This window comes from Microcaecilia unicolor, chromosome 2, assembly GCF_901765095.1.
Source record: "Microcaecilia unicolor chromosome 2, aMicUni1.1, whole genome shotgun sequence".
Lineage (NCBI taxonomy): Eukaryota > Metazoa > Chordata > Amphibia > Gymnophiona > Siphonopidae > Microcaecilia > Microcaecilia unicolor.
In genome coordinates, this window is record NC_044032.1 from 260,901,452 (window position 1) to 260,926,056 (window position 24,605).

The 24,605-nt window shown below is 43.3% G+C and overlaps 2 protein-coding genes across 9 annotated transcripts in view; one reads left to right on the forward strand and one right to left on the reverse strand.

The window, feature by feature from the left end:
* The window catches only part of PFKFB1 (6-phosphofructo-2-kinase/fructose-2,6-biphosphatase 1), a 79,336-nt gene extending 69,314 nt beyond the window's left edge, over positions 1 to 10,022 (reverse strand). The window contains exon 1 of the mRNA XM_030194041.1: positions 9,875 to 10,022. Within this exon, the coding sequence (XP_030049901.1) occupies positions 9,875 to 9,923 (49 nt within the window). The 5' untranslated portion in view covers positions 9,924 to 10,022. The remainder of the gene's footprint in view (positions 1 to 9,874) is intronic.
* A 9,995-nt stretch (positions 10,023 to 20,017) lies between these two features.
* Positions 20,018 to 24,605, forward strand: part of APEX2 (apurinic/apyrimidinic endodeoxyribonuclease 2) — a 31,058-nt gene continuing 26,470 nt past the window's right edge. For 4 of the 8 annotated variants that reach the window (XM_030194045.1, XM_030194050.1, XM_030194049.1 and 1 more), the window contains exons 1-2: positions 20,018 to 20,122; positions 24,317 to 24,508. The gene's annotated coding sequence lies outside the window, so the exon portion shown is untranslated. The other 4 variants (XM_030194047.1, XM_030194046.1, XM_030194051.1 and 1 more) reach the window with 4 other exon arrangements.

Below are 24,605 nucleotides of genomic sequence, written 5' to 3' on the forward strand. Positions count from 1 at the left end.
GCTTGTAGATCAAAGGAAAAGCACAATTTGAAGTGCCTGTATACAAATGCTAGAAGCCTAAAAAATAAGATGGAAGAGTTAGAGTGTATGGCACTAAATGATGAGGTAGATATAATAGGCACCTCAGAGACTTGGTGGAAAGAGGACAATCAATGAGACACTGTGTTAACAGGGTACAAATTGTATTGCAATGATAGAGAGGATCAAATTAGTGGTGGTGGGGGGGTTTGCACTATATGTTAAAGAGGGAATTGAGTCAAATAAAATAAACATTCCACATGAAACAGATAGCAGCGTGGAACCATTATGGATAGAAATTCCATGTGTGAAGGAAAGGAGTATTCTTGTAGGGCTGTACTATCGTCCGCAGGGACAGAACAAACAGATAGATGAAGAAATGTTTACCTAGATTAGGAAAGCTGGCAAGTTGGGCAACACTATAATAATGGTTGATTTCAATTACCCCAATATTGACTGGATATGTTACATCAGGGAGTGCTAGGGAGATAAAATTTCTAGATGTATCAAACGACTGCTTCTTGGAGCAACTGGTCCAGGAACCGACAAGAGGGGGAGCCATTTTGGATCTGGTCTTTGGTGGCGTGCATGACATAGTGCGAGAGGTGGCGGTGTTGTGTTCCCTGTGAAAAAGTGATCATAACCTGATCAAGTTTGAGCTATCTGGGAAGAACTCACAAAGGAAATCTATTGTAGCTGCATTTAATTTCAAAAGGGTGACTATATTAAAATGAGGAAAATGGTTAAAAAGAAACTAAAATGATCGGCTGCTAAGGTTAGGACACTAAATAAAGTGTTCAAGTTATTCAAAAATACCATCTTGGAAGCCCAGACCAGATGCATTCCACGTATTTGCAAAGGAGAAAAGAAAACAACAGCCAGCGTGGTTAAAAGGTGAAGTAAAAGAGGCTGTTACAGCCAAAAGATTGTCCTTCAAAGAATGGAAAAAGGACCCAAATGAAGAAAATAAGAAGCAACATAAGCACTGGCAAGTCAGATGCAAAGCATTAATAAAGACGGCTAAAAGAGAATATGAAGAGAAACTTGCCTCAGAGGCTAAAGCTCACAATAACAACTAAGATTTGGATGCTAAGAAATGCAGGGTCATGCACTTGGGTTACAAGAATCCAATGGCACAATACAATATATGGGGTGAAGTGCATCTGTGTACAAAAGAAGAGCGGGACTTGGGGGTGATTGTGTATGATGACCTTAAGGTGGCTAAACAAATAGAAAAGGTGATGGTCAAAGCCAGAAGGATGATTGGGTGCATTAGGAGAAGGATGACCAGCAGGAAAAAAGAGGTGATAATGCTCTTGTATAAGTCTTTGGTGAGGCCTCATTTAGAGTCTTTGTGCAATTCTGGGGACCGCACCTACGGAAAAATATAAACAGGATGGAGTCAGTCCAGAGGGCTGTGCTATGTTGGACAAACAACGTGCAAGATCAAGACCCGCATAGGAGAACATATTAGCAACATTAAAACTGATAAAGTGGATGCTCCTTTGACTAGCAGGAAAAAAGAGGTGATAATGCTCTTGTATAAGTCTTTGGTGAGGCCCCATTTAGAGTCTTTGTGCAATTCTGGGGACCGCACCTACGGAAAAATATAAACAGGATGGAGTCAGTCCAGAGGGCAGCTACCAAATAGTCTCGGTCATAAAACGTATAGTGATAGGCTCATGAACCTCAACATATATACGCTGGAAGAGAGGCAGGAGATATGATAGAGACGTTTAAATACCTCAGTGGCATTAATGTACAGGAGGTGAGCCTTTTTCAAATTAAGAAAAACTCTGGAATGAGAGGGCATAGGATGAAGTTATGAGGAAATAGGCTTAGGAGGAATCTAAGAAAATACTCTCTCATGGAAAGGGTGGTGGATGCGTGGAATGGCCTCCCAGTGGAGGTTGTGGAGACTGTGTCAGAATTTAAGAAAGCATGGGACACGCACGTGGGATCCCTTAGGAAAAGGAAGAGTTAGTGGGTACTGAGGAAGGACAGACTGGATGAGCCATTTGGTCCTTATCTGCTGTCATGTTTCTATGTTTTTCAAGTATATCAGAAGTAGAACGCCTGTGAGGGAATCCGTGGGCCGTTAGATCACGAAGGATCAAAAGGGGCACTCAGGGAGGACAAGGCCATAGTGGAGAAATTGAATTAATGTTTTTTTCTGTCTTTATAGAAGAAGAACATGGTTTAATGGCACAGAATCAGCATGGGTTCAGCCAAGGGAAGTCTTGCCTCACCAATTTGCTTCATTTCTTTGAAGGCGTGAATAAATATGTATAAAGGTGAGCCGATTGATGTAGTGTATCTAGATTTTCAGAAAGCTTTTGAGAGACTCCTGAGAAAATTGAAGTCATGGGATAGGTGGCAAGGTTCTGGTGTAGTTTAGGAATTGGTAGGGTTAAACAGAACGGATAGCAACACAACGGCCGTGGTATATTGCATTTGGTGCCCATGTGGGCTGTGCTATGTTGGACAAACAATGTGCAAGATCAAGACCCTCATAGGAGAACATATTAGCAACATTAAAACTGATGCTCCTTTGTTGGCACATTGGAAAGCACATCACCATTCAATATCTGAGTTACGTTACACAGTATTGTTACAGGTGACTTTGGATAGGGCTGGATCCTTGGGACATGTACTCATTCGTAAGGAGCAACGTTTTATTTTTATATGGAACACTATTTAGCCCTGTGGATTGAACAGGGATATCGAATGGCTGTGACAATAAGGAGTAGATCGGATGGGAACAACCAATCATAGTAAAGATATATAAACAGAGTGAAAGTGATGGCACCCGCCGAGGTGTAGAACCGAAAGAAGGTCGGCAGTTCAAATTGTGAGTAGTCTGTATTTGTACTACCATTATTACATGTAGTGCTCTGTAAAAAGTTTTGTATTGCAAATAAGGTGATATTTAAATTTATAATCATATTCCAAAATTTGGAGATCCCTTCTCATGGTTTCTACTCCCTCCACTCTATTGGCTATTTTCGTGTCATCCGCAAAAAGGCAAACTTTTCCTTCTAACCCCTCACAAATATATTAAACAGAATCGGGCCCAGCACTGACCCCTGAGGCGCTCCATTACTCACCTTCCTTTCCTCTGAGTTGATTCCATTTACCACCACCCTCTGCCGCCTGTCAGTCAACCAGCGTCCAATCCAGTTCACCACTTTGGGTCCTAAGTTCAGACCTCTTAGCTTATTCACAAGTCTTGTGTGAGGGACCGTACCAAAGGCTTTGCTGAAATCTAAGTAGATTACATCTAGCGCATCCAGTTCTTTGGTCACCCAGTCAAAGAAATATCAGATTAATCTGGCAGGATTTTCCTTTGATAATGGCATACCAAGGGTGGGGCAGTGGGAGCAATCCACCCCAGGTCCATGCTGCAAGGGGGTGCAGGGAGCAGCTGTGCGGCTGTCGGCTGAGCTGGTTCCCTGCTCCCTCTGATGTTACTTCCTATTCCGGGGCAGAGAACTGGTGGAGCCAACAGCCACGCGACTGCTCCAGAACCCCCAGAAGGTAAATGCAATGTGCTGAGGGGGGGGGGGGGGGGGTGGAGGTGCTGTGCCAGGGGGGTGCTGCACCGGGAGGCACTGTGCCCAGGGGGTGCACAGCGGCAATCCGCCCTGGTGGCAGCCAACCTAGGAATGCCACTGTCCTTTGGTCCAGTCATGTTGCCTCATGTTGGCTTCTAGAAAGTCAACTATCCTTTCCTTCAACAGTAACACCATTATTTTTCCTACCACGGACATGAGGCTTACTGGTCTGTAGTTTCCCACTTCTTCCCTGTCTCTGCTTTAGTGAAGAGGGACCACATCTGCTTGTCTCCAGTCCTGTGGAACCTCTCCTGTCTCTAAAGATCCATTAAATAAATCCTTAAGAGGTCATGCCAGGACTTCTCTGAGCTCCCTTAGTATCCTGGAATGTATCCCATCCAGCCCCATAGCTTTGACCACTTTCAGATTTTCAAGCCGTTTATAAATGCTTTCTTCCATGAACGGCACAATATCCACTCCATCTCCAGATATTCCCTCAGCAATCGACCGCAGTCCTTCTCCAGGATTTTCTTACGTGACACAGAAGAGAAGTATTTGTTTAGCAGGTTTGCTTAATCAGTGCTTTTTTTTTTTAGGAAAAAAGATACTGGTACTCATTATGGGCAGAGTCACCACCTATGGCTCAGCCCCTATGGTAGCAACACCCACATTAGCCACACTCCTTATACCAGCCATGGTGCATATAAACAGGTATCATTGAAAACATTATACCAGAATAGGAGAAAAAAATAACTTGTGATTTTTTTTCATTATAAATAATTTTTATAAGCTGTTACAGCTCCAGTATACCCAGTGCAAAATAAGACAGCAGGTGTAAATTCTCAAATTGGACATATTCCAAACACTAAAATGATTTTTTTATACCTTTGTTGCCTGCTGACTTTGTTTTTCTGATCATGTTGGTCCCAATCTCTGATTCTGCTGCTCTCTATCTCTTAACTCCGTTTCCAGGCTTCCTTTCCATTTATTTCTTTACTTTCCTCCTTTCCTCCGTGGAATTGACTGGAGGTATAACGTGGATCCAGCTTTTGCCTATTTTCTCCATCCATGTGCAGTTTTTCTCCTCTCTCCCCTTTCCCTCATCTCCATCCGTACATCTTATTTTCTCTTTCCTCCCCTCCATCCATGCCCTGCATTTCTCCTCTCTCCTCCCCTCCATCCATGTCTAGCATTTCTCCTCTCTCTTCCCTCCCCTGTATCCATATCCAGCAGTAATTCTTTCTCCCCTCTCCTCCATCCAAGTCCAGCATTTCTTTTCTCTCCCCTGCCCTCCGCTCCATCCATCCATCCATGTCCAGCAGTTCTCCTCTATCCCCTGCTCTCCTCTCCATTCATGTCCAGCAATTCTCCTCTCCTCTGCTCCTGTCCTTCCTTCCATCTATGTCCAGCAATTCTTTTCTCTCCCCTGCCCTCCCCTCCATCCATCCATGTCCAGCAATTCTGCTCTCATCTCCATCCATTTACAGCATTTCTCCTCTCTCCCCTGCCCTCCCCTCCCATCCATGTCCAGCGATTTTCTCTTCCCTGCCCTCCCCTCCCATTCATGTCCAGCAATTCTCTCTTCCCTGTCTTCCCCTCCCATCCATGTCCAGCATGTCTTCTCTCTCCCCTGCCCTGCCCTCCCCTCCCATGCATGTCCAGCAATTCTCCTCTGCACTCTGTCCTCCGCTGCCATCCACGTCCAGTGATTCTTTTCTCTCTCCTGCCCTGTCCTCTCATCCATGTCCAGTGATTCTCCTTCCCCCCATCCTCCCCTGCCATCCATGTCCAATGATTCTTCTCTCCCCGTCCTCCCCTGCTATCCATATCCAGCAATTCTCCCTCCCTCCCACCCATCCTCCTTCTCCTGCTGCCTGCCTGCTTGAGAGTCCAGGCCCCCAGCATCAGCCAGTACAAGCCCCTCCCCCTGCACAATCACTAACAAGCCTTCGCTCCATTGCCATGCACTCGGGAAGGCCCTTTTAGTTCCGCCCTCTGACACGTCACGTATGCGTCAGAGGGGCGGTACCAACAGGGCCTCCACGAGAGGATAGGCTTGAAGGCTGTGTACTGGTGCCGGCCGGGTCTTTTACTGATTGATCGGGACCCAGACTCTCAAGCAGGCAGCGAGGAAGCAGGAGCAGTAAGAGGGGACTTGGGAGTTTAAAAAAAGGTGCCGGTTCGCACAAAAAAAGCACTGCACAATCCTCATCACTCTTCACATAGCCATTCTCAGCATCTTTCAGTCTGGCAATTCCATTCCTATTATATATCCTTTCCCCAATAGCCGCATTGAGCCTGCCATGAGTGGGAAAGCGTGGGGTACAAATGTAACAAAAATTAAAAAAAAATAAAAATATATCTAAAAAAGGTCTTGTCACCTCTCTTTACATCTTTAGCCATTTTTTCTTCTGCCTGCACTTTCACTAGCCGTATTTCCATCTTTGCTTCTTTGATTTTAATCCGGTATTCTTTTCCGTGTTTTTCTGTATTTCTTGAACAAAGCCTCTTTTGCCTGTATTTTTTCAGCCACTTGTGTGGAGAACCATATAGGCTTCCTGTTTCTCTTGTTTTTGTTTACTTTCCTTGCATAAAGATTGGATGCCATATTTATAGTAGTTTTCAGCTTGAACCAATGTGCTTCCACTTCTCCAGTTCCTATCCCTGCCGTCAACTCCTTCTTCAGGTATCTCCCCATTTTACCAAAATCAGTATGTCTGAAATTCAGTACTTTGAGTTTTGTACATCTGCACTCCGCTTTTGCTCTTACATCAAACCAGATTGTGTGATGATCACTATTACCTAAGTGGGCACCCACAAGGACATTTGAAACACTTCCTCCATTTGTGAGCACTAGATCTAATGTTGACCCTTCCCTTGTGGGTTCTGTCACCAGTTGTCTGAGCAAGGCACTTTGATAGGCATCCACGATCTCCCTACTTCATTCCAATTCTGCCAACGGGATGTTCCAATTCACATTCATCAAGTTCAAATCTTCCAACTATAGCGCCTTCCCTTTCATACCAAACTTATGAATATATTCTATCAGATCCTTGCCCAGCTTCTCCATTTGTGCCGGAGGTCTGTAGATACACCTGTGTGAATACAGGTTCCCTTTCCAGGACGATCCATATAGCTTCTTCCTTTCCCCAGGTACCTTACATTTCAGTCACTCTAATATTGTTTTTCACCTACAGCGTCAGTCTTCCACCTCTTTGGCCCTCTCTATCCTTTCTAAAAAGATTATAGCCTGGTATGGTCACATCCCATTCATGGAAATCATTGAATCATGTCTCTGTAATAGCAACAATATCCAAGTTTTCCTCAAACATCAGGGCTTGCAGATCTTGAACCTTTTTACTTAGACTACGAGCATTTGTGCTCATTGCTTCCATGTGCCAAGTGAGTTAGGACGGTTTTCTATATTTACATGACCTTTTCCTCTGCCAGCATGTTTTTTTTTTCTGGGGGTGACTTTCTGAATTCCCTTGTTTCCTTTTGTCACTCCCACCCTCTAGTTTAAATGTGTCTGAATTTCTCCTAAGGATCCTTTTCCCCCCCCATCACAGAACGATGTAGCCTATCATTACAGTACAGTCTATGATTTTGCCATGTACTGCCCCATTCTCCTAAGTATCTGAAACCTTCTTCTTTACATAACATAATGAGAGTAATAAATACTTTGTGTTGCATGCAGAGCGATTCATTATTATGTAAATAAAGTAGCACAACTAAGGAGTCTTTTACAAAGATGCACTAGCGTTTTTAGTGCGCTTTAAACATGTAGGTGCCCATATACGGTGCGTGCAGCTAATCTTTAGCACACACTAAAAATGCTAGCACACTTTTGTAAAAGGGGCCCTAAATCCAGAAGAGCCCTCTTTACTAATTTGCACTGTTGGTGCACTAACTTGTTATTGTGCACTAAAAATAAGCATGCGCTAATGCTAGAGACATTCCTATGGGTGTCTCTAGCGTTAGCGTGCGCAAATTTTAGCGCATGCTAAAAAGTTAGCGCGCTTACAGCATGGCTTAGTAAACAGGGCCCTAAGTGCCTTTGAATATTAGGGCAAAAATAAATTACCCAGATATATGAGTAGAAATTGATTCTACTTGTATAAGGTAATGCAAAGTGTAGATTATTTAATATGCAAATATAAACAAAAGTGCTGCATAATTGCTCCATAATTTCAGAAAATTTGCTAACCCCCCCCCCCCCCCACCTTTACTTTAAATTCCTGTCCCCATCCACTTAGGATCCTGTTTCTCCTCTCAGACAAATGTGCGCCATATTGTTGGTGTCGTTCATCTTCCACTTAAAGCCCCCGTGCCAATATGATTATTTTTCACCTGCTTATCCAAGCTTGAGGCAAGAGTACAAGAATAAAATAACAATATAAACTAATGCAATCCAAGCAGAAACATAACTAAAAAGGGATATGTAAAAAATGACACCACATATAATCCAAACAGTAAGAAAAAGACAAAAATTAATACAATATATAAACTCGTTCAAGTGAGTAGAAATGGCCTAAAGTCCGATTCTTTATTGTAGGCTGCTGCTGATATTAAGTAACGTAACTAAGAAACAACTATGAAAGCCTGACATGTCCTTTACGCCTTCCGTTCAGCCATTCATCGGAGATGATCAAAAGTAAACGCAGATGCTAGTGGCCATTAGCGTCGTACTAGTACCCGCATTTACCAGCGCAGATTGATCAAAGGGGTCTAGCGCGGCAAACAATGAGCGCGCCAGGCCTTAGTGCAGATTGCAAGCAAATGTAGTCAAGCTCATTGAAATGAGGTCATTTTGTGTTCCTCCCCAACGATCAGAAAAGAGCTCCCGATACAAAGGTGCCTTACCATTGTAAAAAGATAATGCCAGGTCCGAGCAAGCGTTAGGATGTTACAGAGGATTTTCCATGATTCTCATGCTTCTCTCATGCTTCTTTCTGCAAAATCTACTGGTTTTGATCGCTTTTGGAAGCAGATGGAAGTCCGTGCAAGCTCGTGAGCGCTGGTTGTGAGAAACAACAGACCCAAACGTGAAGCACACACTGGCGTTCTTGTCCTGTCTAAATTAAAATTGGCCGTGCTTAAAAAAAACCCAAAGCACATTGGCATATTACTTGCATCCAAAACATAAGCATCCATAAAAGAAATGGCAGCAGAAAACAAACACAAATGTGTGCTTCATGTCTGGGTTTTACCAGGTGCATGCGCACAGGAGCTGAACTTCTTCTGAACTCTTCTGCACATCCGCCAAGCACAATCCTCCCGCCGAATTCATTAATGCTCAAAGCTTTGAGCATGCCTATATTTGCATCTCATTAGCTTTGAGCATTAGGGCATAGTTCTTCTGTGCTGTTCCGGAGGTATTTTTATGGTGCTATTCAGAATAGCGCAGGAGTTTTGATTATCGGCCTATATTTCCTTTCCTGCTCCAGCCCTTCCTGCATACAGAAAGACCTCATGAAACATCACAGTCCTAATCGCGCACCTCAGACCCTCTCCTAACTTCCTGAACTCCTTTTGTACTACACTGAGTTGGTCTCTAGCCAGCTCATTTGAGAAAAACAAGACCAGAATCTGAAACACAGATAGGCCCAATTCCCAGAGTGAAAGTCAGACTATTAGGGAGGAAATCTTGTCAAATCAAAAATTACATTGAGGGCTTGATCTTACAGCAGAATGCCTACTTGAATGCCCCCCCCCCCCCCCAAAGCACCTATTTCAGAAAAGTAACACAGGAACTTATATACCTCTACAAACAGACTCCCAGATCCAGCTCCAATAGTGCACAAATTTAAACCTGTTCTGAGAGGCATAAATATATGCGGACGCTTTTATAGGTGTACATGTGTCTTTAATAAAATGCATGACTACACTGCGACTCTACTGCCACTTCACGCCAAATAAACCCCCGGGAATGCCTATGTCCAGCTTACGTAGAAGTTAAGTGTACACTTTCTGTGCAATGTGCGTGTACTCTTTATGTATGCAGTTTTATAAAAGCCTTTTTTCAGGCTTGACACTTGGAAAAAGCTTTTAAATTAGTCCCTTTTAATATAATAAATGCTCATGAAAATGAAACATTACTGTTTGAACAAGTCTTTCTCCCCCAATTATGGGCCCTAATTCAAAAAAAGGGCTTAAAGCCATTCTATGCTTATGGACAGACTCCGTTGAGTAAGACCCAACAAACAAATACAGTGCAAACCTCTTTGTTCCCCCAGCTGCAGGGCCACGCCTGGGAGCCTCCAACCGCAATGCCCTAGAAAACAGAGGTTGTGACCACTCACCTGGTATCCTTGACACCTTCTCCTCCCTAGTGGCACTGTTCACCTGCATTGTTTTGCAACTGAAGTGGAAACTGTCGGTAGGTAACCCCTCAGAGCTGTGGGTTGGCAATTAGCTGCTGCTGTTTGTGCGTTCTGTCAGCCTTCCACTCACACACGCACACCATGTGTGCCATACAAAAGGTCAAAACTAATATTAATCTCTTAACCAGGGAAACATGACACCCAGCACGGAGAGGCATTAGGGGTTTCTCATAGCAGTCTCCAGTGATTCCCTGCACTTGGGAACTACAACCCCTAGCAGCTTTCTTCAAAACATACTACAGCAATCGCCGTCTCTCTGTTCTGTACCAAAGTTGCAGTGTGAGGCTCACAAATTCCCTGTCACCTTCTCCAGCTACCTCCTAAAGACATTTCAAGAGAAGAGTAGTTCAAAGACAGGCTGCCAAAATGAGACACTGCTTGCAAAACAAATCGACCCAGGGGTTTAGGGACCTCAGTTTACATTTTGGAAGAGACTATGGGAGGACATTGTGTTGACTAGGGAACAACTGGGCATCTAAATGTCAGATGAAATTATAAATGTGGACAACTGTCAAATGATACACATAGGGAAAGTAATCTGGGATATGATTACACCAATGAAATTGGTGTTTCTTCTGTAACTGATAAGTTGGATTGTCGGCTTCTGGTCAACACAATACTGGACTTGGTTTGTTAAGATTGTTTACTGAATAGAGTGTTAAGTGAGCTGAATGAATGGGTGATTGGTATGAATGAGGTCAAAGTGATATTCTTTATATGTTTTTGTATTTAATTAGTGATGGAAATAAACATTTTCTATATTGTAAGAATAGTGTTCTGGAGCACATTTGTGTAATAGAGTTCCACTGAGGAAAACAATCTTGGAGGCACTGTGATTTATATGCTGAAGTCCCAGCTCAATGTGCTGTAGCCAGGTAACCAAATAGGCTTTAGGAATTATTTGGAAAGAAATATAAAATAAAATAGAGAATATTATAATGCCTCTGTGTTGATCTGTACTGCAACTGCAACTTCAGGGGCCCTTTTACTAAGCCGTGGTAAGCCCACCACAGGCTTACAGCGCACCAATCTGGAGATACTGACGGCCTAACGCAGGTGCTGGCGGTAGTTCCACCCCCAGCAAGCGGCATTTCCTGTGCTAGCGGAAATATTAAAAAAATATTTCTGTAAGGGGTTACCTGGCGGTTATCCGGTTACTGCCAGGTTAGCGTGGGACCTCTTACCGCCACCTCAATGGGTGGTAGTAAGTGCTCCCCCCCCCTACATGGCCATGCAGTAAGAGCAAACTTACCGCATGGCCTTGTCTTTTTTCGGCCTTTTTACATCCTGCAGTAAAAAAGGCCTCAGTGTATGGCACAAATGTCCCCTGCCACTAGTGCAGGGCCCTTTTTACTGCAGCTTAGTAGAACAGACCCTAAGTGCTGTGTACACTTCTAATCATCACATCTCAAAAAAATAATATAGTGGAATTAGAAAAGGTGCAAAGGGGAACTGTTCCATCCCTGCTATCCTATGAAAAAAGGTTAAACAGATTAGGGCTCTTCAGAGATGACTAAGAGAGGATATGATAGAGGTTACAAACATATGGAAAAGGTGAGCGCAGGGAACAGTTGTTACTCATTCTTTCACAAAGAACTAGGGGACACAAACATGAAACTACCAAATTGCAGATTTAAAAGAAATGCGAAAAGGCACTGTTTCAGCCAATGAACAATTAAGTTATGAAATGTTGTTGTCAAAGAATGTGGTCAAAACTAGTTGAGTTTACAAAAAGTCTGGTCAGGTTTCTGGCGGGCAAGTTCGTAAAACATTATTAGCCAGATACACTTGTGGGCTCATTTTCAAAAGAGAAGGATGTCCATCTTTCAACATAAATCGGAAGATGGATGTCCTTCTCCCAGGGACGTCCAAATTGGTATTATCAGGAAAACTTGGGCGCCCCTTTCGATTATGCCCTTCTATGTGGTCACAATTACCAAAGAGCTTCACAGGTTTTGACGTGTATAAGTTATGCTAAGGCTAAAATTATGACAATGATGAGGAGCTGAAAGAAATCTCTGTGAACCTGGAAGATGTACTGAGCCAAACTGACAAATTAAAGAATAAATCACCTTGACTGGATGGTATGCACCCTAGGGTACTGAAAGAACTGAAACATGAAATTGCTGATTAGCTGTTAGTGATCTGTAACCTTCCAAAAAACCACTAAGAGCCTCCGAAATCGGAACAAATTCTTTAATTCCACAGCAAGGATCAAAATGGTACATCAGTCTCCTACAGCATAGACCCGACACAGACCATGTTTCGGTGCACAGCACCTGCCTCAGGGGTCTGTATTATAAACAAGTATAAAAAATATACATACATAAATAAAAACAACAATATACATGTAAAGTATAACATGCATATCTATCTGAATAAAACAGATATCTACAAAACGAGATCAACATAATAAAAATTAGAATTATACATAAAATTATAAATATTACAAAATGCTTGATGAGTGTTGTGAATTGTGGTGATAATCTACAGTGCATTAAAATATATGAACATTGATAAATGCTGAACGGAAGTGCACAATAGAATGTGATAAGGAAAAAATTGTGAAACTGCTAATCCAGAAATAAGATCCTACTCAGGACTCTATGAGACAAACCAGCTCATAATCGAAAGTGATCGCCGGCCATTTCCCGACACAAATCGGGAGATGGCCGGCGATCTCGGAAAAGCGGCGAAATCGGTATAATCGAAAGCTGCTTTTTTTACAGCATCGCCGCTTTCCCGTCGCCTCGCCGGCGAAAGTTCAAAGGGGCCTGTTGGCGGCGAAGCGAAGGCGGGACATGGGCAGGTATGGGCGTGGCTTCCAGATAGCCGGCTTTCGCCGATAATGGAAAAAAAAATACGGCGTTAAGCAGTATTTCGCTGGGTTTACTTGGTCCTTTTATTTTCACGACCAAGCCTCAAAAAGGTGCCCAAACTGACCACATGACCACCGGAAGGAAGCGGAGATGACTTCCCCGTACTCCCCCAGTGGTCACTAACCACCTCCCACCAAAAAAAACCCCACTTTAAACACTTTTTTTCCAGCCTGTATGCCAGCCTCAAATGCCGTACCCACCTCCATGACAGCAGAATGTGTTCTGTCCTCCAACAGCCTTTTCCTGCTTGTGATGTGGCTCTGGGGTGAGTGTGACATCTTGTCTGTTATTTGCACTGCAGAGTCACATCAGCAATGCATTGTGGTGGGTGTAGGTATTGGTAGTTGGTAGGCTTTACTCCCATGGTACTTTCCCCCTGCTTACTAGGTCAGAGTATGGTCTGTTTTGTTTCCTGTTGTAGTCCATGCGGTAGTGGCCATTTTTGTAAGCCAGTTTTAGTTTCCTTTCCTGTGTTACCCACGTTAGAGAACGTAGTTCTTACCTTGAATAGTGCTGAAAGAGGGCATTGTACACCATTGTGCCAGCTCTGACCTACTGCTAATCTTAGTACCAGGGGACTCTTTGCCAGTGGGGCACAACCTCTGATCTGCAGTTAACTGTGAGTAAACGCGCTTATTCAAATAAAGGACTTTTTCAAAGAGATTAGTCTTCAGGTGTCAACTGGTGTGCCAAAGTTATACAGCAGCACTAAGTCCTAGAGGCCGTATGCAGGTCCCTGGAGCAGTTTTAGTGGGTGCAGTACATTTGTGGGTAGTGGGTTTGGGGGGGGGGGTTGTTGGGGGCTCAGCTCCCAAAGTAAGGGAGCTATGCACGTGGGAGCTTTTCTGAAGTCCACCGCAGTGACCCCTAGGGAGCCCGGTTGGTGTCCTGGCATGTCAGGGGGGCCAGTGCACTAAAAATGCTGGCTCCTCCCACGGCCAAATGCCTTGAATTTGGCCGGGGTTTGAGATGGCCGACATAACTTTCCATTATCGCTAAAAAACGAAGCCACCCATCTCAAACACTGGCCAAATTCAAGGCATTTGGCTGGCCAGAACCGTATTATCGAAACAAAAGATGGCCGGCCATCTTTTTCGAAAATACGAGTCTGGCCAGATGTTTGCGGCACCGCCAAAATACATCGCCGGCCATGTATTTCGCTGGCGCTGTTCGATTATTCCCCTCAAAGACTGGAAGTAGACTTCCCAAGTGTCCAAAAACAGTATTTTCCATTTAAAAGAATATCGAGCATGTCTCTGCTCGAGCAACATCAAAGCATGAAAGCAATTCCTCCAGTGTCAAAAGGATGGGTTTTCGTCATTGATCCACATTCCCAGAATAATTTGTTTGCCCAATATTCCAGCCTTTTGGAGCAAGAGACAATAAAAACGATTGTTGATACGAAAAGTTTGGGTTTAAAAAGCAATACCATGTGCATGTAAGGTCTGAATAAACGAATTAAAACAAAGTTTAACGCAAATGCCCATAGTATGTAATACTTGGTAGTAATAATGAAACAGTGATGGAATATTCACATAGCAGGCAGCCAACAGATTTATATTCTACAGAACATAATTAACTTTGTATGAATTTGGCGGCTGTTTGCTGAACTGGACAATGTTGGCACATTTAGACTGACTCTGGACAGAAGGGATGCAATGACTTGTTCCTCGTCAGATCCAAAGGTCTCTAAACTATCCTCATCCTTCTCGATCAATCTGCTGCTTTTGACAAGGTTGATCACTGCCTGCTCCTTGATACGCTGTCCTCATTTGGATTTCAGGCCTCTGTTCTTGGTTTTCTTCTTCTCTCTCCCATTGCACTTCTAGTGTATACTCTGGTGGATCCTCCTCCTCTTCTATCCCACTATCAGTTTGAGTTCCTCAGAGCTCTGTCTTGGGACCATCTATACTTCTTCCATTGGTGCTCTGATCTCATCCCATGGTTTTCAGTATCACCTTTATGCTGATGACTCCCAAATCTACTTCTCCACACCAGAAATTTCAGCAGGAATCCAGGTGCAAGTATCAGCCTGCCTAACGTTGCTGCCTGGATGTCTTAACGCCATCTGAAACTAAAAATGACCAAGACTGAGCTTCTTATCTTTCCTCCTAGTCAACCTCTCCTCTTCCCCCATTCTCTGTCTCTGTGGATAACACTCTCATCCTCTTTGTCTCACCAGCTCGTAACCTTGGGGCCATCTTCAACTCCTCTCTCTCTTTCTCTGCATATATTCAACAGACTTCTAAAACCTGTTGATTCTTTCTCTATAATATCACCAAAATTCATCCTTTCCTTTCTGAGCACAATACCAAAACCCTTATCCACATTCTTATCACCTCTCGCTTAGACTATTACAACTTGCTTCTCATAGGCCTCCCACTAAGCCATCTCTCTCCCCTTCAATCTGTTCAAAATTCTGCTGCACTACTTATATTTCACCAGTGTCGCTACGCTCATATTAGTACAAGTTAATTAATTGGCTCCTTATCCATTTCTGCATACAGTTCAAACTCCTTATTGACTTACAAGTGCATTCACTCTGCGGCTCCTCAGTACCTCTCTACTCTTATCTCTCCCTACACTCCTCCCCGGGCACTCCGTTCATTAGGTAAATCTCTGTCTGTACCCTTCTCCTCTACTCCTAACTCCGTCCAGACTCCGTTCCTTTTATCTTGCTGCACCATATGCCTGGAATAGACTTCCTGAGCCAGTATTTCAAACTCCATCTCTGGCCGTCTTCAAATCTAGGCTAAAAGCCCACCTTTTTGATGCTGCTTTTAACTCCTAACCCCTATTCACTTGTTCAGTACTCATGTCTGTTTTATCATTTCCACCTTAGTAAATCCCTTATTCCTTATTTGTCCTGTTTGTCTGTCCTGATTAGATTGTAAGCTCTGTCCCGCTGGGACTGTCTCTTCATGTTCACGTGTACAGCACTGCAAACACCTAGTAGCACTATAGAAATGAAAAGCAGTAGTAGTAGTGGGAAATATGATAGTGTTATTATTGCTGATTGTGTCTGGTTTACGTTTAGCAACGTTCAAGAGAGTGAAATGAACACAGTTAAAAAAGTTGACAGGTAAATTTTGATTGCTAGACCACTGCCCTACTAAGAAATAGTCCTTGTGAACTAGTTCAATGGTTTAACATTATTGATAAACAATTGGGCTCATTTTCGAAAGAGAAGGACGCTCATCTTTCGACATAAATCGGAAGATGGACGTCCTTCTCCCAGGGTTGTCCAAATCGGTATAATCGAAAGCTGATTTTGGACGTCCCCAACTGCTTTCCGTCGCAGGGACGGCCAAAGTTCAAGGGGTCATGTTGGAGGCGTAGCGAAGGCGGGACTTGGGCGTGCCTAACACATGGATGTCCTTGACCCATAATTGAAACAAGGACGTCCCTGACGAACACTTGGACAACTTTATCTGGTCGTGTTTTTCTTACGACCAAGGCACAAAAAGGTGCCCGAAATGACCAGATAACCACCGGAATCAGGCATGACCTCCCTTTACTCCCCCAGTGGTCACTAACCCCCTCCCACCCTCAAAAACATCTTTAAAAATATTGCCAGCCTCTATGCCAGCCTCAGATGTCATACTCAGGTCCATGACAGCAGTATGCAGGTCTCTGGAGCAGTTTTAGTGGGTGCAGTGCACTTCAGGCAGGCGGACCCAGGCCCATACCTCCCCTACCTGTTACGTTTGTGGAGGAAACAGCAAGCCCTCCAACAGCATAGCTCCCTTACCTTGTGTGCTGAGCCCCCCAAAACCCACTACCCACAACTGTACACCAATACCATAGCCCTTATGGGTGAAGGGGGCACCTAGATGTGGGTACAGTGGGTTTGTGGTGGGTTTTGGAGGGCTTGCTATGTACCTTGGAGCAATTTATGAAATCCACTGCAGTGCCCCCTAGGGTGCCCGGTTGGTGTCCTGGCATGTCAGGGGGACCAGTGCACTTCGAATGCTGGCTCCTCCCATGACCAAATGGCTTGCATTTGGTCGTTTCTGAGATGGACGTCCTTGCTTTCGAAAATCGCTGAAAATCAGAAACGTCCATGTCTAGGGACAACCATCTCTAAAGATGACCAAATTTCAGGATTTGGACGTCCCTGACCGTATTATCAAAACGAAAGATGGATGTCCACCTTGTTTCGAAAACAGGGGTTCCCCACCCCTGGATCGGGACGTTTTGCGAGGACGTCCAAATCGAAACATGGACGTCCCTTTCGAAAATGCCCCTCAATATGTGTAGCAAAGGTCATTTCCCTTTAGATCGGGTGAATATTTTATTGACACCGATCCCAAAATTAGTTGGTTCCAATCTTTCTGAGGTGGTCAGTTTTCATCCTGTGGCTAGTATACCTTGGCTAGCCATGTTAATGGAATCCATAGTGGTTACACATGCAATGTTATTTTTGGATTTGCATCAGAGCTTGCATAGCTCTCAATATGACTTTCGATCTATGCATAGTACCAAATTTTTGCTTGTAACATTGGTTACAAAGGTTAGAAAATTGTTGAGTCAAAATGTTCCATCAGTACTGTTGCAGTTTGACGTACCTGGAACTTTTGATTCAGTAGACCACATTCTCTTGGTAAATAAATAAAATGAGTTGGTTTTTCTGGATCTGTCTTGAATTGGTTTACAGAATTTCTTAAAAACAGATGTTACAGTGTTAAGAAGAATGGGGAATTTTCTAAAAACTGGAACTTGGCCTATGGAGTCCCTCAGGGCTCACCATTGTCACCCATATTGTTTAACATTTTTATGAGCGCTTGGGAGATTTTTAAAAATCTTCCTTGCATTACATTTCCTCATATGCTGGTGATATTTAAATTTTGGTTCCATTACTGTCCGTGCTATTTCAGCAGAGAGACTTATCATAGATTGTTTAGAAAAAACACCTTTATGGGCTTCACAGAATTTACTAAAACTCAATACTGCTAAAACTAAAGTATTATATTTTAGCCCTTCTACTGCAAATATTCCTACTAGCATTACACTCAAGACAGGGGAAAGTTTAGGTTTTGAAATTTCATCTAGGGTTCTTGATTTTATATTAGATTTGCAACTGACAATGGAATGGCAGGTTAAAAATCTGGGAAGGTCTTTTTTAAGTTACGACAACTAAGGGCGATAAGAGCATTTTTCCCTGAGCAGTTTAGAGTATTAGTTCAAGCAATTATTCTACTTCAGATAGATTACTGTAGTGCCGTATATGTTGGTACCAATCAGCAGGGCTTTTTTTTGAGGGGGTACTGAGTACCGGCACTTTTTCATTTTTTTTTAAATCCTTTTTATTAACACGTTAAAATACGGTAGAGTAAGGCATCTCAACTCAAAAATTACAATATCACGTTCCCCACGATCCACATGCCCTACTAAAAGATACAACTTTTTATATGTTTCCCCCCCCCCCCCCCCCAAAACGTTTGTGCTGAAATTGGCCCATGGTTCCCAAGTTTTAATGAAAGAGCTCAGGCTCTACACACCAATTCTGCCTTGTCATAGATTCTGTGACTGGTTGCAGGGGGCCTGGCTATTGTGGGGTGAGTCCCTCAGTGATCACCTCATCCCTGAAGGGTGGCCTGACATTTGAGTACTGGCACCTTTTTTGCTAAAAGAAACACACTGCCAGTCAGACTCTTTTAGAAAAGTTGCAATATCGGAAGACTGTACTGCTTGACTGATTTTAGTTGCAAAACGTTTGATCGAGCAACCCCATTATTGAAAGATTTACACTGGCTACCCATCAAAGCCCAAATAGATTTTAAGGTGGCTTGTTTGACATTTAAGATTTTTTATTGTTAATGTCCTTTGAATCATGTATCTTTGATAACTTATCCAGCAATTCATTCATCTACTTGTTCTAATTATCTGTTAAATTTAGATTTTCTGCCAGTAAATGAGATTCGCTTTAAAAGCATTCATGATAGTTCTTTTAGGGCCCCTTTTACAAAGGCGCTCTAGCGTTTTTAGCACGTGCATTAAATATGCGTGTGCTAAACACTAGAGATGATGATATATTGCTATGGTTGTCTCTAGTGTTTAGCTTGTGCTAAAAATGCTAGCACGCCTTTGTAAAACACCCCCTTAGTTATTTAGCTATTAAACTGTGGAATTCTATTCCTGTTCAAATACAGAGTTCAGATATGTACCTGAAATTCCAACAGGCACTGAAAACCTGTTTAGTAAATATTTTTGAATTGTATAGTTCTCGAATGTATATGAATTTAGTGTAACCCGCTTTGATTCTATAATGGATACAAACGGGATAAAAATGCTGGGAATGGAATGGAACTTCTGCATGAAGGAAGCTCTTCCCTCATTCTTCAATACTTCTGTAATAAAAAAGGCAAGTGCATTTTTATAATATACCACTGCATTCCACAAAACAAAAGGAGCAAATTTCTACCCCACACCATCTTTTTCTTTTGATATACTCACAAGGAAAAAAGATGTTAAATGTTCCCAGGTTTCAACCTAATAATTAATGTTTTTTTTAAATTGTACCGATATATAGTAAGTCTGCTTGTTAAGCACCTGATTCTCATAACATGATGTCTGTTTTGGTGGCCCTTTACTAGATGAAAACTGCTCTGCACGAATACAGGGAGGGAGTCCCTATAACCAAACCAGCCCTTCCAAATGACACAATGATTATGATTTAGAATTACTACTCTAACCGATGAAACCAATACTTCTTCTGTGTCCATCGTTTGCTGCACAAGCCGGCACGTTTGAAACTATTTGTGAGATCAAATAAAAATGCTACCAAAACAATAAAGAATGACAACGTGCACGCAGCAGCTCATAGGTTTGCTTGTTTTCGTTTGCGTGTACAGGGATGACAGCAACGCGGGGAAGAGAGGAGAGATCGACCTCCTTGCCTTTAGCTTTTTGACGTCATGTCGGCTCCTGTCTCACCCTCAATCTAACCCCTTGCTTCAAGTCAAATTGGGCTAGTTTTGAAGGCTGGCGGCGGGAAATTATTGGCGGGGTGCGTTTTTTGGCCGGTATTCGCTATTATGGAATGCTGTACCTGCTTCCTCTGTGAATTCCTTCCAAGCCTCGTTCTGGTGCTATAGTAGCTTCTCTCTCTGTGTATTTCAAGCCTCTCTCTGGTGCTCCAATTGCTTCTTTCATTGTGTTCCAAGCCTTATTCTAGTGATCCAATAGCTTCTGTCAGGGCGTTCTAGGCCAGTGGCTCTGGCGTCCCTCCTCCCCATCTGAAATGATAGGTGATCTGTTCCCATTGAGAAGCGGCGTTTGCAGGCAGGTAGATAAGAGAGTTTTTCTTATATTTGCAAATTCCTAAGATTCTGTGAAATAAAGAAAACAAGGTGTAAGAATAAACTGACTTCTGTTGCTCGCTGCTCTGGGAAGCACACTGATCCGGAAAGGCTTCTTCTTGCATGTTGGTGAGCACTCACTACATTCACCTTCATCATGGTGGTAAATGTTGTTTATAATACAGGGACTCGTTTTTAAAGACCCTTACAAATATTTGGGTTCTGTTGCGGGCATAGGAGCCGACTCTGTGGGTGCTTGAGCACCTCCAGTATTGAGAATATTCCTTGTATGTATCCAAGGAAGGATTATTTCCACTGGGCTTAGCACCCCCAATAATTTTGAAAAGTTGGCTCCTGTGGTTGCGGGTGTAGGTGCAGGTGAAAAATGGAGTCAACGATTGGTGTAGTGTGAAGTAACAGCGGGATTTATAGTTTTGGTTGCCCATTTTATGTCAGTTATGAGAATACTTTGTGCATCTGTCCCAGAGCACATTTTGATTTGAAGTGACAAGGTTGTTAATGTTCTCAAAAAATGTGGAGGTCTAATAATTGATAGGCTTCTACTGGTGGTGGTGGGGGACGTTTGGGGGACCGAGCTTTAAGCAGTTCAGTTGTTTAACTGTCATTTTTTGTTCTTATAACGGTGCCTTTTTGCACTGGGCCCTCCTGATACGGTAAAAAAAAAAAAAAAGCTTGTATTAGAGCAGTGTACTGACGTTTATTTATTGAGAATAGTTAACTACCTCTTTGAAGGGCTTGACATACAGCTTATAATTTTGTAAAGTGCATGACTTTCTAAGGCTAACCTAACACCAATCACAGTTCTCCCTTCCTCCAGTTAGCAGGATCTTGGGAAAAGGGGGGGGGGGGGGGGGGGGAAGATATTGTTACAATCAGCAGACTGGTCCTGAGCATCTTTCCACCACTATACTTGCTTGGAGACAATAGCTCAAAATGTTGTATGCAACTCCTGGGGCATTCTGACACGTGCCTATTTCCTGCCAAAACTTGCTAATACAGCACAATAAAAGTGCTGATTTATTATCCCTATGATGGTAGGCTTTTTATCATGTTGGTTTAAGTTTTGGGTTATTTTTGGTATGAGTTGGGCTAGGCGATGTTTCACTATCTGGCAACCCTGGTTGTATGTGTGTGCTGGCAAAATGGGAACCAGAGAAAGTGGTTCCCTTGAAGAGGGGTGTAACACACCAACTGTAACCCTGGTCACAGACACTTGAGTGCAGTATCATCCCAATCCATCCCTTTTCTGCACCCCAGTATGTCCTGTGCATCACTCAACATCCCAGTACCTTTCTCTACACAACCCAACAGCTCCTGCACCACTTCTTGTTCATCTTAGCAGCTCTGTATCTCCTCCATATTACACAAGTTGATCCAGCACAGCCACACAGTGTGTATCACAGCTCGAGTCCCTCACCTCAGCAGTTCAACACTTTCAGTTCAGCCAGAGCCTTTTTACTGTTAACACTTCCTATCCCACCCAACTCTGGTCTCTCCTCTATCTCCGTTCCATCACATAATTCAAGGACTCTTGCATGCTGTCCTCCCCCACCCCCAGCATTTCCTGTACTTTATACATTCCTGCAGATCAGTTTAACTACTATGCTCCACCACCCTCTGCACATCACACACAGTTCAGCACCTAGGACTTTCTGCACTTTACCCCCAAACATCCTCACTCCTTGCATTCATCATCATCATCAACCTTTCCCAACCACAACACACCCCAGCACTCCTTATAAACCTCAGTCCCAGTGTATTAAATCCTTTGTACTTTCTGTAGTTGGTGCTCCCTTACCCCAAACAACCTGCAAACAAATACCGTCATCCCCAAACACTATCTGCACATTACTCTCCAACATCAATTTACTCCCTTCACTTACCCCTCCAAACTCCCAACACCAAGCTCAGAAGCATTATGCAAGCAGTGTTCTTGTCCATTCCAAAAAAAGAGAGCATGGCACACCTTCAGATCCTGCCAAATGTATCTGTGTGGTCATCACTGGACAAAAGAGCTTTGATTTGACATGGCTGTTCACCTGCTGACCTCCTTGCTGTTGCTCCCACTAAGATTTTGGTTCTGTTTTAAAATTTTGCTGGACATTATGCAAAAACACTCATGTTATCAACATTGGGTGCTGTCCAAACAAGTGCTTTGTTTTTAAAATTTCCTACTGGTGCATGGATAAAATTTGTACACACAAGTTGAGAAGCCAGCAGTGTTCTGTGGGCAGGGCCAAAATAATGTAAATAGCAGCAATATCAGAGCTGCCAAGTTTTCCATTCCAGGAGGGAGACTTTTTTTTTGGGGGGGGGGGGGGGGCAGTCCTGGTTTTAAATTTACATCCTGAGTAGAGAAGTGTGGTAGCCGTGTTAGTCCGCTTTTAAGGTAATCAATAGAAATAAAACGAAATAAAACATGGAAAAGAAAATAAGAAGATACCTTTTTTATTGGACATAACTTAATATATTTCTTGATTAGCTTTCGAAGGTTGCCCTTCTTCGTCAGATCAGAAATAAGCAAATGTTGGTAGATGACAATATATATAAGTGAATCATCAAAGCATTTCAGTGACAGTCTAACAGGATGGGGGTGGATAGATGAGAGACGGGAAGAGTCGGGTGGATGAGGTACAGGGAGATATGCATGGAGATAGGAGGTTGACAAAACAGTACAATTTTATGGTTTATAATGGGCTAGAAAATCCAGATCTTTAAGTCCTGTCTGGTGGGTGTCAAAATATTTAATCATTCTGACTTCAAAGGTCTTACGTTCCTGTATTGTTTTAAAGTTCCCTTTCAGGATTCTTACCATGAAATCACTGGTACAGTGTTCTGGTTTTGTAAAATGCTGCCCCATGGAGGTGTCATCCTGATTGCTACTAGCATTTTTCATATGGTGACTATGTAAGTTTACATCCCAAAGCAATGTAGTATTTGTAGAAATCACCGGGGAATAACGTGAGAGTGGGAGACTCACCCAGAGGCAGCAAGTGAGACCCAGTCAATGGGGTGGAGGGTGCTAATGTAGAGCACAAGCGGCAGGTGGACCTGAGTTGTGCTGGGGACAGACCCTCCAGGTGGCCGCCGGGTTAACCCCAGACAGATGGCTAGGTGTTTCGTCACAGGGTCTAAATATCTATTATAGGACTATTAAAGTGTAATAAAACGTGCAGTTACTGCGAGATATCTGCAAATGTAAATTGGCACTTGGGGGGAGGGGGGAAGGGACAGAACCACATTTTTCTATTTAGGTCCCAAGTTAATGTTCCCATTAGTGTGCAGTGCCTGCTGGCAGTTAACTGCACAATGGCCAGGTAGCTTGTAAGTGCAGAGCCAAGGATTGGGGGTAGGGGTGCAGAAAAGGCAATAGCCAGGTGTCATTGAGATCCTTATTTTTTTTTTTTGTTTGTTTCATTTGTACCCCACACTTTCCCACTCATGGCAGGCTCTATGTGGCAGGCAATGGAGGGTTAAGCGACTTGCCCAGAGTCACAAGGAGCTGCCTGTGCCGGGAATCGAACTCAGTTCCTCAGGACCAAACTCCACCACCCTAACCACTAGGCCACTCCTCCACTCAACTGTTATTCTTCTTGTAGGACTGAAATTCTGAGACTCCCTTTTCCCTGGACAGCAAAGGACTCGGGAGTTCTGGCTGCAGTGCAGGCCTAGTAGCAGCGAAGGATCAGGGTTCTCTCTATATGTATTTATAGGCTATATGGCAAGGTTCAACATCATAATTTCCTTCCCTGTACAACTGGAGCAGGCTACCACCTGCAGGCTTGGTCGACAGCATATTCCTTGGCCCTGGATAGTGGTGTGTTAAGGTTCAGAGAGGGGGCATTATTTGGTAAAGCCCTTGCCCAAATGAAGGAAAACCTATATGTGAATCCTTTTGGCTAGGAAGAGTTTAGTTCATGTTTAAGCCTGCAGTATCATCTAAGGCTGGTGCTCATCCATACGGACTGCACTGGTTTGAAGCTGGCATCCATAGAGTCTCATAATGTTGGGTAAAGGCTGGTGCCCTTGCCAGACCAGTCCTAAATCCCATTCCGGAAGGCCAGGGTGCCAAGGAAATACTGGGCAGTAGGGATCAAATGTGGTTTAATTGCTGTAGTATATTAGCTAATAAAGTAGGAAAACCATTTCTTTTCTCTCAGGGGCTGTCACTCAGTGAGGATCTGCACCTGATGGAAGGCATTGCTTAGGAGAATGGAGTAGGCAATCCTTAGCTTTGACACACGAATAATGACTTCCCAGCTGCACCAGACTGTGTACAGAGTTCAAACATTTTAATTTCATCTCCATTGTCTGCATTAGTCTAGGAGGACTCAAGCCAAGACAATTACCAGGTAAGCATAATTAAACCATATATTTCCCCTGTTCCATTTTTCATAATAAGTCTGTCCCCTTATGCTTTATGGTGTAGAAAAGAATCGGACTAAGATT